The sequence below is a fragment of the Alosa pseudoharengus genome, unplaced genomic scaffold (genome assembly GCF_046254945.1).
Source record: "Alosa pseudoharengus isolate Yale_2024_CS ecotype anadromous, Long Island Sound unplaced genomic scaffold, YU_APseudo_1.1 YU_APseudo_1.1_scf_1, whole genome shotgun sequence".
NCBI classification, from domain to species: domain Eukaryota; kingdom Metazoa; phylum Chordata; class Actinopteri; order Clupeiformes; family Clupeidae; genus Alosa; species Alosa pseudoharengus.
Window position 1 is genome coordinate 10,826,825 of NW_027468564.1, and position 12,876 is coordinate 10,839,700.

A 12,876-nucleotide genomic window follows, 5' to 3' on the forward strand; every position below is an offset into this window, starting at 1 on the left:
ACATATTAGCAAAAGTTTCTGAACCTTAACTTGTGGAACAACAACTAAAACTTTTGGGAAACAAATAAGAGCTTTGTCTTCCATAGTGTTGTAACAATTTGCTACTTATGTGTGTTTCTATGGGGAAATGTTTTGGATATCATACAAATTATGGTCATATGAAGGACACATACACAAGGCATTTAATCAATTATATGCCAAGCTGGTATATCATTGATTAAATGTATATCTGTCCTTCATATGACCATCATTTCTATGATATCCAAAACATTTCCCCATAAAACACACCTAACTTTCACAAGTTAGGCTCCTTACTGTAGTCTACACAGGAAGGTGCATTTGTTATTAACATTGCAAGATGCTCAAACATCGCACAGGTCTCAGACATCGACACTGTAAGAGTAAGAGGTCATCCTTCAATCAACTAGGCTTCAGTGACGTTTAGCACGAAAAACAGGGTAGGTAGCGTTTGTTTGTCAATTATTGATGCATACTCTAGACAACGTTTTTGTTCACAAACCATAGCCATTTGTGTTGAATCTTTTAAATATTATTTGGCCAACGCACCCCCTTCAAAAAGACTTGTAAACAATAGCTATTTCGGCGTACTTGTTCCTTTTGCCCCTGACGATTCAATGTTCACTACACCTCGTTTGTGCTAAGAGATTGGTAGCACAGTGATCTCACAATGACACTACCATCTAGGCCTACTACGTTGGAAACTATACAAAAACATGCACGTAATAATTTCAAAATAAAATACTGGATAATTTCTTTACACAGCTTTATTGAAGTGCATTTACAAGCTGTTTGGATCTGACGTTAGCCACCTAGCTAGCTGACATCAACATTACCTTCACAAAACATAAACTGTTCATGGAACAATCTATATCTACAATCCAATTCTGATGGTTTAGTAGAAGTAGGCTACAGGATCATTTTGTTACACTGCTTTATTGAAGTGCATTTACAAGCTGTTGTGTCTTATCTAGTATTACCCATCTAGTTATCTGGTATTAGCCATCTAGCTAGCTGACTGACTTTACCTTCATATTTATATATAAATTGTTCATGGAACAATTTATATCCCCGATCCAGTTTGGATCGCTTAGTTTTCGTGTGATGTTCCACAATATCTGCCACCTGTGACAGATTAATATTTGGCAGATGCCGCAAATTCCTTGTAAACTTGTAGATAGCTCTGATAACGTTAGTTTCTCCATAAGACATCGTTAACCGGAAGTGAGTTTACGGCTTATCGATATTCAAAATGGCGGCGTGAAATAGGCTTATTGGCTAGCATTCAGAAACAGGGGTAGGGATGCAGCTCACAAAAACAGTACACACTAAGCCTGTTTGAGTTGTGATTCACTCGGATCTTTCACCCGTATCTTTAAATTAACCCATGAGTCGCGAGTCTCTAGTATCATTAACTCGGATCAGTTGAGTCCTACTACAATTCAATCTAAAACGATAAACAGCGCCACACACAAACCTCTTGCAACATTAGTTAGCCTCCTAGCCCTAGCCATCGTAACTGCCAAAAAATTAACAATTTCGTAGGCAACCACAACTCCACAAATCAACTCAAGCGACTGGGTGAGCAGGCAGTCCGAGATAACTGGTTAACTTCCCGCAGAGCCGGAAACATTGCAGACCATGGGACTCAGAATGGAGCGGCTGAGTAGCAATCCGGGTTAGTCGGATCAGCCGGCCGGTTAGGCTACGTTGAGTACGAGTCAGTCGAATCAGCCGGCTACGTTGTCATGAGTGGATCTGCGAGAGCGAGTAGCTCCTCCTCGAGGTAAAAAGCAATTCCACAACAAAAGCCATTTCTTTCACTTCATGTAGCCTAGACATAATTAGATTTGGTGTATAGATGTAGCATATTAAAATGCAATTAGGCCGTGCAGACAGTCCGAACTGCACGCTCATGGAGCTGCTTGAGTAGCCTATCTACCCGGGTCAGTCGAGTCAGCCGGGCCGGTTAGGTTGTTATGAGTGCGAGTCAGCCGAATCAGCCGGCTACGTTGTCATGAGTGGATCTTTAGAGTAACTCCTCGTCAAGGTGAAAAACAAATCCACAACAAAAGCCATGATTTCACTTCTGAAATAACATATGTTCTGCACGCATAGCCTACTTTAAAATGCAATTAGGTCGCGAAGACAGTCCGAAACATTGCAAGCTCTGTATGGAGAGTAGGCTAGCCAGTCGGATCAGCCAAGCGGGCCGGTTACGTTGTTGTTATGAGTGCGAGTCAGCCGAATCAGCCGGCTACGTTGTCATGAGTGGATCTTTAGAGGAGCGAGTAACTCCTCGTCAAGGTTAAAAGAAAATCCACAACAAAAGCTATGCTTTCACTTCTGAAATAACATATATTCTGCACGTATAGCCTTCTTTAAAATGCAATTAGGTCGCGAAGACAGTCCGAAACATTGCAAGCTCTGTATGGAGTTGCTTGAGTAGGCTAGCCTACCTGGGTCATTTGGATCAGTCGGGCGGACCGGTTACATTATGTTGTTATGAGTGCGAGTCAGTCGAATCAGCCGGCTACATTGTCATGAGTGGATCTGTAGACGAGCAAGTAGCCTAGTTTCTACTCGTGTCAAGGTGATAATAATAATAGGCCTAATGAGAATAGTAGTAGTAGTAGTAGTAGTGTAGTAGTAATAATAATAATAATAACAATAATAATAATTTATTCACTGCAGGGCATTTCTACGTTTCTGTTTCTATGTCTACATTGAAAGTCAATTGCAAAGGCTAGGTTAAGACAATAAATAAACAGTCTGGCTCAAACTGCTTACTTTCCCGTGAGTGGGTGGAGGTTTTGATGCTATTATATTAGGCTATTTTATATTATATTATATTATATTATATTATGCTACCTAACATGATATATATATATATATATATATATATATATAGCTATGATTAATAGGCTAATAATATTAGTTGCCTAGTAATACCTATTAGAATAGATTCCTAGTAGCCTACTATTAGTATAGTAGTGGTAATAAACATTGTAGCAGAGTAGCATTAGACCTAGGCAAATTTTCTATTGTTAACAAAACAACAACAAATAATTAATTATTATATAGGCTACCCTCTCTGTCAATAAGATCAAAGTTTCTGAACATGAGCACCAAAAAGATGAACAATGTGTGGATGCACTTTGACCAGGAGAGCAAAACTCTTAGGCTAAATGCAAGTACTGCAAAAACCTGGTTTCAAATCATGGAGGATCCACATCCAACATGAGAAGGCACTTAACGAAATGAACCACCCCACTGCACTGCTTGAACGACTGAATTTCTTTGCGATTTAGCAATACTGACTCAAGTGACTCAAGTGACTCATTCAACCTGGATCAGTTTAGTGAGTGACTCAGAATAACCCGGATCCTTAAAAGGAATCGAGTTTGACAGGCCTAGTACACACTAGGCAGGTCAAACACAAACACACACTACACATACGGGGGTGGACACAGCCCCCCCCACAAAAAGCATCACACACAAGGAAGACCTAAAAGGATAACACGCTACACTAAATCACGGACATTAAAAAAGGTAAATAAAGGCATTAACACACACACAAATGACCCCCAAAGTTCTCCGCCGTATCCCAGAATGCATTGTCCCAGAGTCCGCAGCACATAGTCCAGTGTGCCGACGTTACAGTAAGTTCGTTGGGGATGAAGTCGCTAAATATTTTAGAAAGGAAACTGAAAGTCATAGGGCTTACAAGCGTACTATTACTAAAAAACAACTAGATAATAACAATGTAGAGCAAGAACAACTATGTGGTGACACTGTTCCAGTGAGATTAATTTCGGAATTTAAGAAGACACATTTCGCAGAAACATGAGTGTGCTACGGAGAGCAAAGAAAAACGTGAGCAATTTGAATAGCCTATGCTTTAAGTAAGGCTGAATTAAAACTTGGATGCTAAAACTGTATTATTTAGGCAATTAATCCCACTAAACCCTTTAGTTTTAGGCTTATAGGCCTATGTATTGACGTTGCCAAGCTTGTCCGTTGTTGCACTGTCTGTGTTGCATTAGGCTCTTTTACAATACATGTTCTATGAGCCACCTGAGCGGGGAGCGGGATATTCGCACCGCTCAGCTCTGCTCACTAGCTCTGAACCTCACTCCCAGAATTAAGTAATAGTGTACACCATCTTTCTTTTAAGATAAGCTATCAGGTTAGGCTCTTGCTCTGCAGAGAAAGCTAATAAGTAACGATGATGGTGGATGGTAAATTTGAAACTGAAATGGCAAATGGGGATTCTGAAGATCTGGTGTGCGAATCCAATGCTTGTTATTACCTGTACGAGGCGCAATATAGCGACGAACAGTTGAGGATATTTGAGGAACAGGAGGCTTGCAGCAAGACCTGCCTGTCGTCTGGAGCACCTAGTGCTCTCACAAAACCGGCTTGAAGGTCAGTAGTCTAACGTTACTCACAAATTATCACACAAATTAGTAGCACATTAGTTAAATGTTGGATATGTTAGCCTATGCTCTCAATTCGCGGGACATCTGACATGGAAATATGCAAAATGTGATTTGCATGTGAACAAGTAGCCTGATGATGTACTGGTGGTAAGATTAGCAATTTTTTTTTCTCGGTGAAGAAGGCTCTGACTTCAATGATGACTCCACATTTCTACAAAATAAATGACTTAATTTAAATACACATTCATCTTCCCAGCAGTGAAGTTCTCTTTTAAAGGTACTCTAGTGACGCCACACGTTTTTTAGGCTAAAACATTTTGGGCCCTATCATGACATTTGAAAGTGCATCGTCACTCGTCAAAAGTCTATTCAAATTTAGTAGGATGTCCAGTTCACATTGGGAGGGGTTTTGTTATCAAAAGTGGAGCGCATGGCGTAACAAGGTGTTCCTAGGTCTTTTAATCAGTCATATGGGTGTGTTTGGGGCGTAACATCATTTTAAACCAATGAGAATGACATCTGTCATTCCCTTTAACGGCGCAACGCGCGATATGTCAAATAAATGCATCGCCATTTTGGCATTCAACGGCGCATTTGAAGGAGGCTGCTTGCGAGACCGTATGGAATAGTCATTCTTAAACCATGCTTTACTAAAACCTAGCATAGCCTTCACGCATTTGCACTCGTCTATTATTTGAACTCATTGGCAAAGTGAAACTAACTTCACCAACGAGTCAGTCAACGACAAGACAGTTATATGCAGTTACTTTCACTATTGACTGACAATGGGTCACCGAAAACATAGGCTGGAAAAAGCAACACTTACCCTAATGTTGCTCAAATGACTGAATAAAACAACATTTATCCTGCAGAGGAGTTGCTTATATCTCATGACAGTGCGTCTTCAGCTGTGCTCCATACGTGTCTCTCGCCTCTCCCCTAATCACTTTTAACCGTCATTACCAATTTGCAAATGATGGTGAATAACTACTCATCATGAGATGTACAGTATTTCGTAATATCTTTATTCTAATTATGTTTCCCATTGTAATCGTGCAATTTGTAATGCTTTGCATGGACGTGCGCTGGTGTGCGTTCATGAATGATGAAGGATGGTGCGTGCACCTGCCAATATGACTGTTGACATGCGCTCTTAAAATAGCATATGAACAACTCGCCATTGACTTCTGACCAGGTTTAGGTGGTGTATGATAGCGATTTTTAGACAATGCGCTAGTCCCCTCCCTAGGTTGTTAATTGCCACACCCCTGGGCGCAATGCTTAAAAAATAAAAGTGCAAAATACCGAATTCAACTTCGCGCGACTGAAAAACGAACTGTACGCCATGCACTGGTGCCCCAAAATACGGCCCTTTATGTCACTTACCGCAAACATCACCTAACCAACCGCTAGCTGTTTGTGTCCTGAATACACTGTAAAAAAAACGTGATCTCTATGGACAGCCTAGGCTCCAAAAACGGCAACAAAACAACTTGGGCAAACCTAGCTCATAAAAACATAACAAACTGTTCCAGCAAATCACAGACGATATGCGCTCTTAGGAGAGTTTCAATTGCACGGGAGCAGCATGGGAGGGAAGTAGCGAGCTAGATCTCTGTTCTGTTTGAAAGTCAACAGGAGTGACGTTATCCAGCATTGCTTAGAGCACCTTTAAGCTATAAGTTAGAGGAGTTGGTGAGTTAGAGGAGTGAGTTAGAAGTGATGTAAACCATTAACCTGCAAAACTCAAATCGATATTAACGAACTAAGAGATAAGACCATGAGCTAGAATGCTCTAATGGAGTTACAGAATGAGTATGTGATCTGACTGCTCTTTGGTGGTGCAATCAGAATAGACAGGATGGGATGCTTTTCTCTCTGTTTGCAACAATAATATTGTCACCATACAGTTCTAAAGGTTTTGACGAGGACAGAGGCAGTACAAATAAGGATATTAGGATATCTTACTTGAGATGTGAAGCACAGCCTCCTTCACGACCTCTTTCTCTGTGGTTGATCTGTCATCCTTCTGCGAGACTCGGCAGATATAGCGCTTAGTGTCGTCCTTATTAATAAGCAGCTGTCGCTTCACTCTAAAGGCCCCAGAGTCCACATACACTTCAGCAGCCTCTGCAGGGAGGCTCCTCCCCTCACTGTCCAGCCAATCAACAGCAGGCTTAGGCATCCAGCCTCCAGACTCACAAACCAGGCTGATTCCAGAACGCTGATACCCTTCCAAAGAGACCAGTGGGGCTTCTCCAATACCTACAAAATGGAGTAATTTGAAAATACCTATATATTTCATGCAATTTCATTTAATCTATTATAAGTAATTAAAAGTAACAATGTAGTTACAGTTAAAACGGGCCTGACTTAAAAAAAACAGCAGGTGGTTTACAACAGGTTGCTGTTCTGCAGCAGATTTAAGGACAGATATGACATCACACTAGGCTGAAGTTGTCATACTCAAATTCTATGAGTCTGATACTGGTCCATTGGGACGTAATTATGGGGCGTGTTTCAACCTATACGGGGGGGGATGCCTTTGCACTCAATTGGATAGACCTAACCAATCAGACCAACGAAATAGCTTACCGTGAGATGTTGGAAGAACACACGAACCATCCTTCTTCTCCACAAATGCCTTAACATTGTTTTCTGGGGCCGTATTCACAAAGAATTTTAAGGCTAAAAGTAGCTCCTAAGTGGCGAATTTAGGATCAACTCCTAAAAATAATGGGCGTGTCACTCCTAACTTTAGGACTAATTTTTCTCACTAAAAGTAATTCACGAAGCATTTTAGACCTAAAAGTAGCACCTATGTCTGGGACAGCTTAAAAGAAGTCGAGAGGACTCCTAACTCACTAAGACCTATTCACAAACAGCTTTTTGTGGCATTTCACGTTGCGATGTTTTGAAATGCGTAGCCTATGCGGCAACAGGAGCTTCCAATCGCTTTTGCATTCATAAAAGAGACGCAATAACGCCACCAACAACAACCAAAACTTCTCATTGTTAGCATGTAAATTAGAGATGCACCGATAGATCGGCTGGTGACCGGAATCGGCCGATTTTCATGTGATCGGCCATGACCGGCGACCGGCCGGTCAGTCTAAGACATGCCGATTTTATGCCGGTCAAATGCACTCGTGCGCCGCAATTGTAACAACACCCAGCTGAGTTTGCAAAGTTTGAAGAAGCTAGCAACCAACACTCAGGGCTGGATGTAGGGCTACAAAGAAAGCGCTAGGCTACTGAGTTTTTCTATGCAGCAAACGCTGTGCTTTGCCATTGGCCTACTGCGTGGAATTTACTAAGCTGTCACTTCATTAGGCTACATAAACATCGCTCATCACCGCCCGTCACTGCCGCTAATTGCGTCCCCACAGCTGAACCACAAGCGCTGCTGAACGGAGATAACCGATTGCGACATTAAAAATAATCAAAGTTTAGCGATCATAGGCTGCATAATAAGATGTCAACAAGCAGCGACATACAGTAGCCCTAGTAGTTCTACTCCACTTAAAAAAAAAATACTTACTGCACATAGACTAGGGCTATGCCTTAAAATACCCTAGTCTAGCAGATTGAGAAGTGGATGTTGTGAAGTGAACAAACGACAGCCTATTAGAATGGCAAACAAACGTTAAAGTTGCTTTTGACATAGTAGCCTACAATGAAGAAAATTGATGCTCTGAATACTGAATCAGCCGTCTCTGAAAGTTTATATAGCCTAATTGATGCATTTAACCGGAATTTGGATTTAATTTTTTCACCGCAAAACAGACGTGCACTGTTTTCATATATGGTGGAGCACCTAATGGCTATTAGCACTTCTCCCCTGTTGATTGCGTGATAGCCTAGGCTACTACCACTTTTCCCTCGCCCTCCCATAAATTCATCAATGCATATGAAAATATGACATGGTAGCATGTTCAAATGTAGGCCTATCATGAAAATTGTTATTATATCTTTAGTTGGATATTGGATGTGAGAAGAATAAAATGGGTGTTCCATAACTTAACTTAATCCATAATTTGATACTGCAGCTGAAGTTAGACTTGAAGAAGGTCTGCTCACCAGTTCCATTTTTTTTAACAGCCATTTCATTATTGATAAGTTGATTACATCTCTATATTAACATGTTCTATCAAAGAAAAGATAGAAAATAACTATTTGTGTGTGTGCTGTAAAATGGTTAGAAGAAATGATATCGGAATCGGCTAAAATCGGTATCGGCAGGTCAAACTCTATGAAAAATCGGAAATCGGTATCGGCCCAGAAAATTGCAATCGGTGCATCTCTAATGCAAATTAAATGTAACATTTCATTGTGAATCAAATTAAAATGTTCTCCTCTTTGCAAACGTAGGCATATGGTGACAGATTAATTTAATAATGTTGCAATGATACTGCAACAATCTGTAGTCCTATGTTATTAGGCTACTAGGCTATTTGTTTTGCCTTACTCTTTATTCATTTAGGCTAGGCCTTTTTATTCAGTTATTCATCATCTTCCGTCCTTCGCACTACTTGTGTAGCGCAGGCATTCTCAGACCTGTCCCCCTGTCACTCATCATCGGAAGGGAGGTGTTTGGAATCATTCCCGCGTTACAATCATCAGCCAATCAAGGTGGTCACTTCAGTCAAGCTCGTGCATGAGTAATGACGTCATCCATAGCAACGGAGAGTTACTCCAAGTTTAGGAGTTGTCATTTTTCCTTACTAAGAGTAGGTCTGAAAGGCTTTGTAAATAACTTTTAAGAGAAAACTCCTAGCTAAAATATTTTAGTGTGATTTAGGAGTAATCATAGTGGTAAGATAAAAGGCTTTGTGAATACAGCCCCTGGTCTTTTGTAAAAGTTATTGTGCCGTCAATATCTCCACCAACACTCATTAGCGAAATCTAAGAGATAGGCCTATGTAGTAGGGTAGGCTATTAGGAAAAAAACTGATAACTTATATCCCCTCCGTTTTTAAAAATAATTCTGTTGAACACTGATATGCTACATGTTATAAACAGCTGGGAAAGGCTGTCGCAAATCCCTCGAACAGGTGTTCAATCAGAGATTTCAAACGAACGAGGGAGCAACATGTCACAATGCAACACACTGTTTTCCATGAAAGTGAAACCATGAGTTTTCCCACATCTCAACTTTGGCCAAAGTTTTCAGAAATAGTCGTTTTCAGTGATAAAACCTCATTCGAATAATATGCATTTTCCTTATGGGGTCTTAAAAGTAGGGTGGCCATTCGTCCAGACAGTCCGGTTTTTGAGCCCACACTCTCTCTGTCCGGAGTTAAAACTCTCTCTGTCCAGACAGAGTGTGTCCTACTTTTTAGACATTTGTCCGGATTTTACGCCTCATTCCAAGGCCTCTGTAAGCTACTCATCTCTGTTACGTGTCATTATTTCTGACCCTCCGCCACCACCGTAGCACGGGACATCATAAAACTCCACTTCCTCCATTTCCTCCACCAAAAGACCAGACAAATTGGTTAGTGACTGGATTATTACGCCTGAAGGTGTAGCTGTCAGTCAATGGCTACAGGCAGTGTTGCCACAGTTACCTTGAAAAAGTAATCTGATTACGGATTACTGATTACTCCTTTAAAAAGTAACTTAGTTACTTTACTGATTACTTGATTTTAAAAGTAACTAAGTTAGATTACAAGTTACTTTATTAGTTACTTTCAGCAGCTGCCAACAACACCCCCACCGCCTCAACATAAAAATGATAACCGGTTTTGCCAATACTCACTATACTGGAAGTGCATTTTAACAGTAATGTCAGCAATGTATAGCAGACATCCCATAACCTACAGTACTTAGATACTGAAATTCAGATGTTTGTTCAATAATGTCTAAGTACACCAAATAAGGAAGGCCTATTGATAGAAATTGTTATAGTAAAATATGTAGATTTGTTTGTAGATATTTTTTTTCATGTAGCCTTGGCAACTAGCCATCATGTATAGGCCTGAGTAATATGCAAATGAAATTACACTTGTTAAACTCACCTCAACAAGTCTTTTGCAATCATTTAACCCGCCGTGAGCAATGCTAAAGTCGCTGTTACAAACAGTGCAGTGTGCAAGACTATCATTATATTTTAATCTTATGAGACAATTGGGTATACTTTTGTGTAGTCTGATGTGAAATGGGTCTTAAATATTCCTTTTTGAGGGGCACTGACGTTGCCATGACGCCCCTGTTCCTAGATGCACTGACTGAACTGATTAAATAAGTTTATGAGAAAAGCGATATAAGCACACTTACACTGAAAACTGATTGGTTGATTTAGCAAAAACAGACCAGGATACTCTCTGTCTTGGATGCGCTTCAGGCACAAACGCACCACTCCTCTCTCTCTCCTTCTCCGTTGTGTGCGCGTTAAACTCATATGCACACGCGATTTGAAGTCCGGTCTGGCTTGCGTGCTCTTGTTCGCTCTAGGTACCGGGAGATTTTATGTAATTTGCGGGCGTCAGGAAGGCGCTATCAATATGTGGGAGACTCCCAAAACTTCGGGAGACTTGGGATGTCTAGCTAGACAGCACTTTGTCGCCAGCACAGTATGTACAATGTACCTTAATGTTGTCAGGTTTAGCTGACACAAACTCAAAGTAATGACTGATGACATGTGCATCTCTCTCTCTCCCTCCATTGTTGTTTACGTTTGTGTCGCTGCGTGATTTTACACGTGAATTGTCCTCATGCTGAAAACTTGAGCTTAGCCTACATGACATTAATCCCCAAGACAAAAAGAAAGCAAAGAATATATCTTTTTACTAAGGAAAATGACAAAAATAGTAACGCACAGTAACTTAGATAAGTAACTTTAATCTGATTACTGGTTTGTAAATAGTAGCGCGTTAGATTACTCGTTACCGAAAAAAGTGGTCAAAATAGACTAACGCGTTACTAAGTAACGCGTTACTGGCATCACTGGCTACAGGTGTAGCTGTTTTTAGAGAAAGTGTTTGTATGCATTTTTGAAATGTGTGATAGATGGTATCTATCGATTTGCTAATTTAATACCATGTTAAAGATTGTTCATGCAAAACTTTATGTTGCTCATTGATCGACTTTGCCTTTAAGAAGAAATGGTATAGGCTACTGTATTTTCATAAAGAAGATATTTCACCTCTGACTAAGACTTTAATTAGGCCATCATCTTGGTGAGTTGTAGACTGTACGAAGCATTTGTAGTCTCCCTCATCCGTCATCTGGACAGCTCTGAGTTTTAATGAAGCATTGCCATTCTTCAGCTCGTCTTTGAACAGAGAGGTTCTACCCATGTAGGACTGCATCTGTTTGTCATTTTGGTTCCTCCTGTCTTGGTAAAGGTGCACTAAGGACCCCTGTCCTTGGTGGTTCAGTCTGAACCACTGCACAGTCATCCCCTCAGCATTTATACTGGGCTTCAGGGAGCAGGGAAGGACCAGGTCCTCACCAGTGACCACATACAGGGGACTGGCTGGACCAACTACCTGGAAAGACCCTGTGAAAGCAGTGAGACAAACAGTAACCGGTATTTATCTTGCTATAATACAAAACTGGAAATACAATAGCAGACTAAATACAGATAAACACATTTTATCAAACAAAATCAAAACATCAAGGAAAACGGCAGCAAATGACAGTAAAGAACAATGTTTCACATAACTGTTATACTTATGGTGATACAGGGGCTTAGGTGAGATAACAGCAGGGCTCATTAAAAAAAAGGGAAATTAAGTAAAAAACTAGATGTACCGCATAGCGGTACAAAATATGACCGCCGCTCAGTCCTGTACATCCATTCCGCGAAAATAAATCATATTAATGAATTTGTCTCCATCTTCTACTCCATCCCCCACTCTTGAAACTTTTGTGTATGCTTGTTTAGAATGTGTGTTTGCGGGCCGCACACAAAGTAGCCTACTGGCGCTGCAAAGGTGAATAGATTTGTAGCACTTGCCAAAAAAATTGTAGCATTGTTATAAAACCTTTAAAATCTCTAAACAATCACGAGTAGGGCAGTTCATCACAGTCCATCCATTGCAACTGGACTGATGAAAGGTACACCTGTAGGCTACATTGTATTTGGGAAAAGCAGAGGGTAACAGCATAATGTATTTATTTATTTATTATTAAACAAAACAATCCCTGTCAGTTCCATGCAGTTTTCAACAGCTATCAAGAAGAGAGGTCATGTCATGGATTTTTGTGAATTGTTTCTTCTTCTACATATGCATAAGTTTAGTCATCTAGTTCATATGATATTCAGCTTTATTGTCAATGCACAAATTAAATACCAGTAGTCTAAAACAAAATGCCGTTTTAGGTTTTACCCAGTGTTGCAAATAACTGACATGTCCAAAAGGGCCTTCATGAAATGCGTTGCTAGACTGTTCATACACCTTTTAACGGG

At 40.4% G+C, this 12,876-nt stretch overlaps 1 protein-coding gene across 1 annotated transcript in view; it reads right to left on the bottom strand.

The window, feature by feature from the left end:
- Nucleotides 1–12,876, bottom strand: part of LOC143136730 (butyrophilin subfamily 3 member A1-like) — a 53,742-nt gene that overhangs the window by 8,621 nt on the left and 32,245 nt on the right. Inside the window, exons 3-4 of the mRNA XM_076297430.1 lie at nucleotides 11,608–11,964; nucleotides 6,429–6,725 (exon numbers count right to left, since the gene is read on the bottom strand). Coding sequence (XP_076153545.1) covers nucleotides 6,429–6,725; nucleotides 11,608–11,964 — 654 coding nt within the window. The remainder of the gene's footprint in view (nucleotides 1–6,428; nucleotides 6,726–11,607; nucleotides 11,965–12,876) is intronic.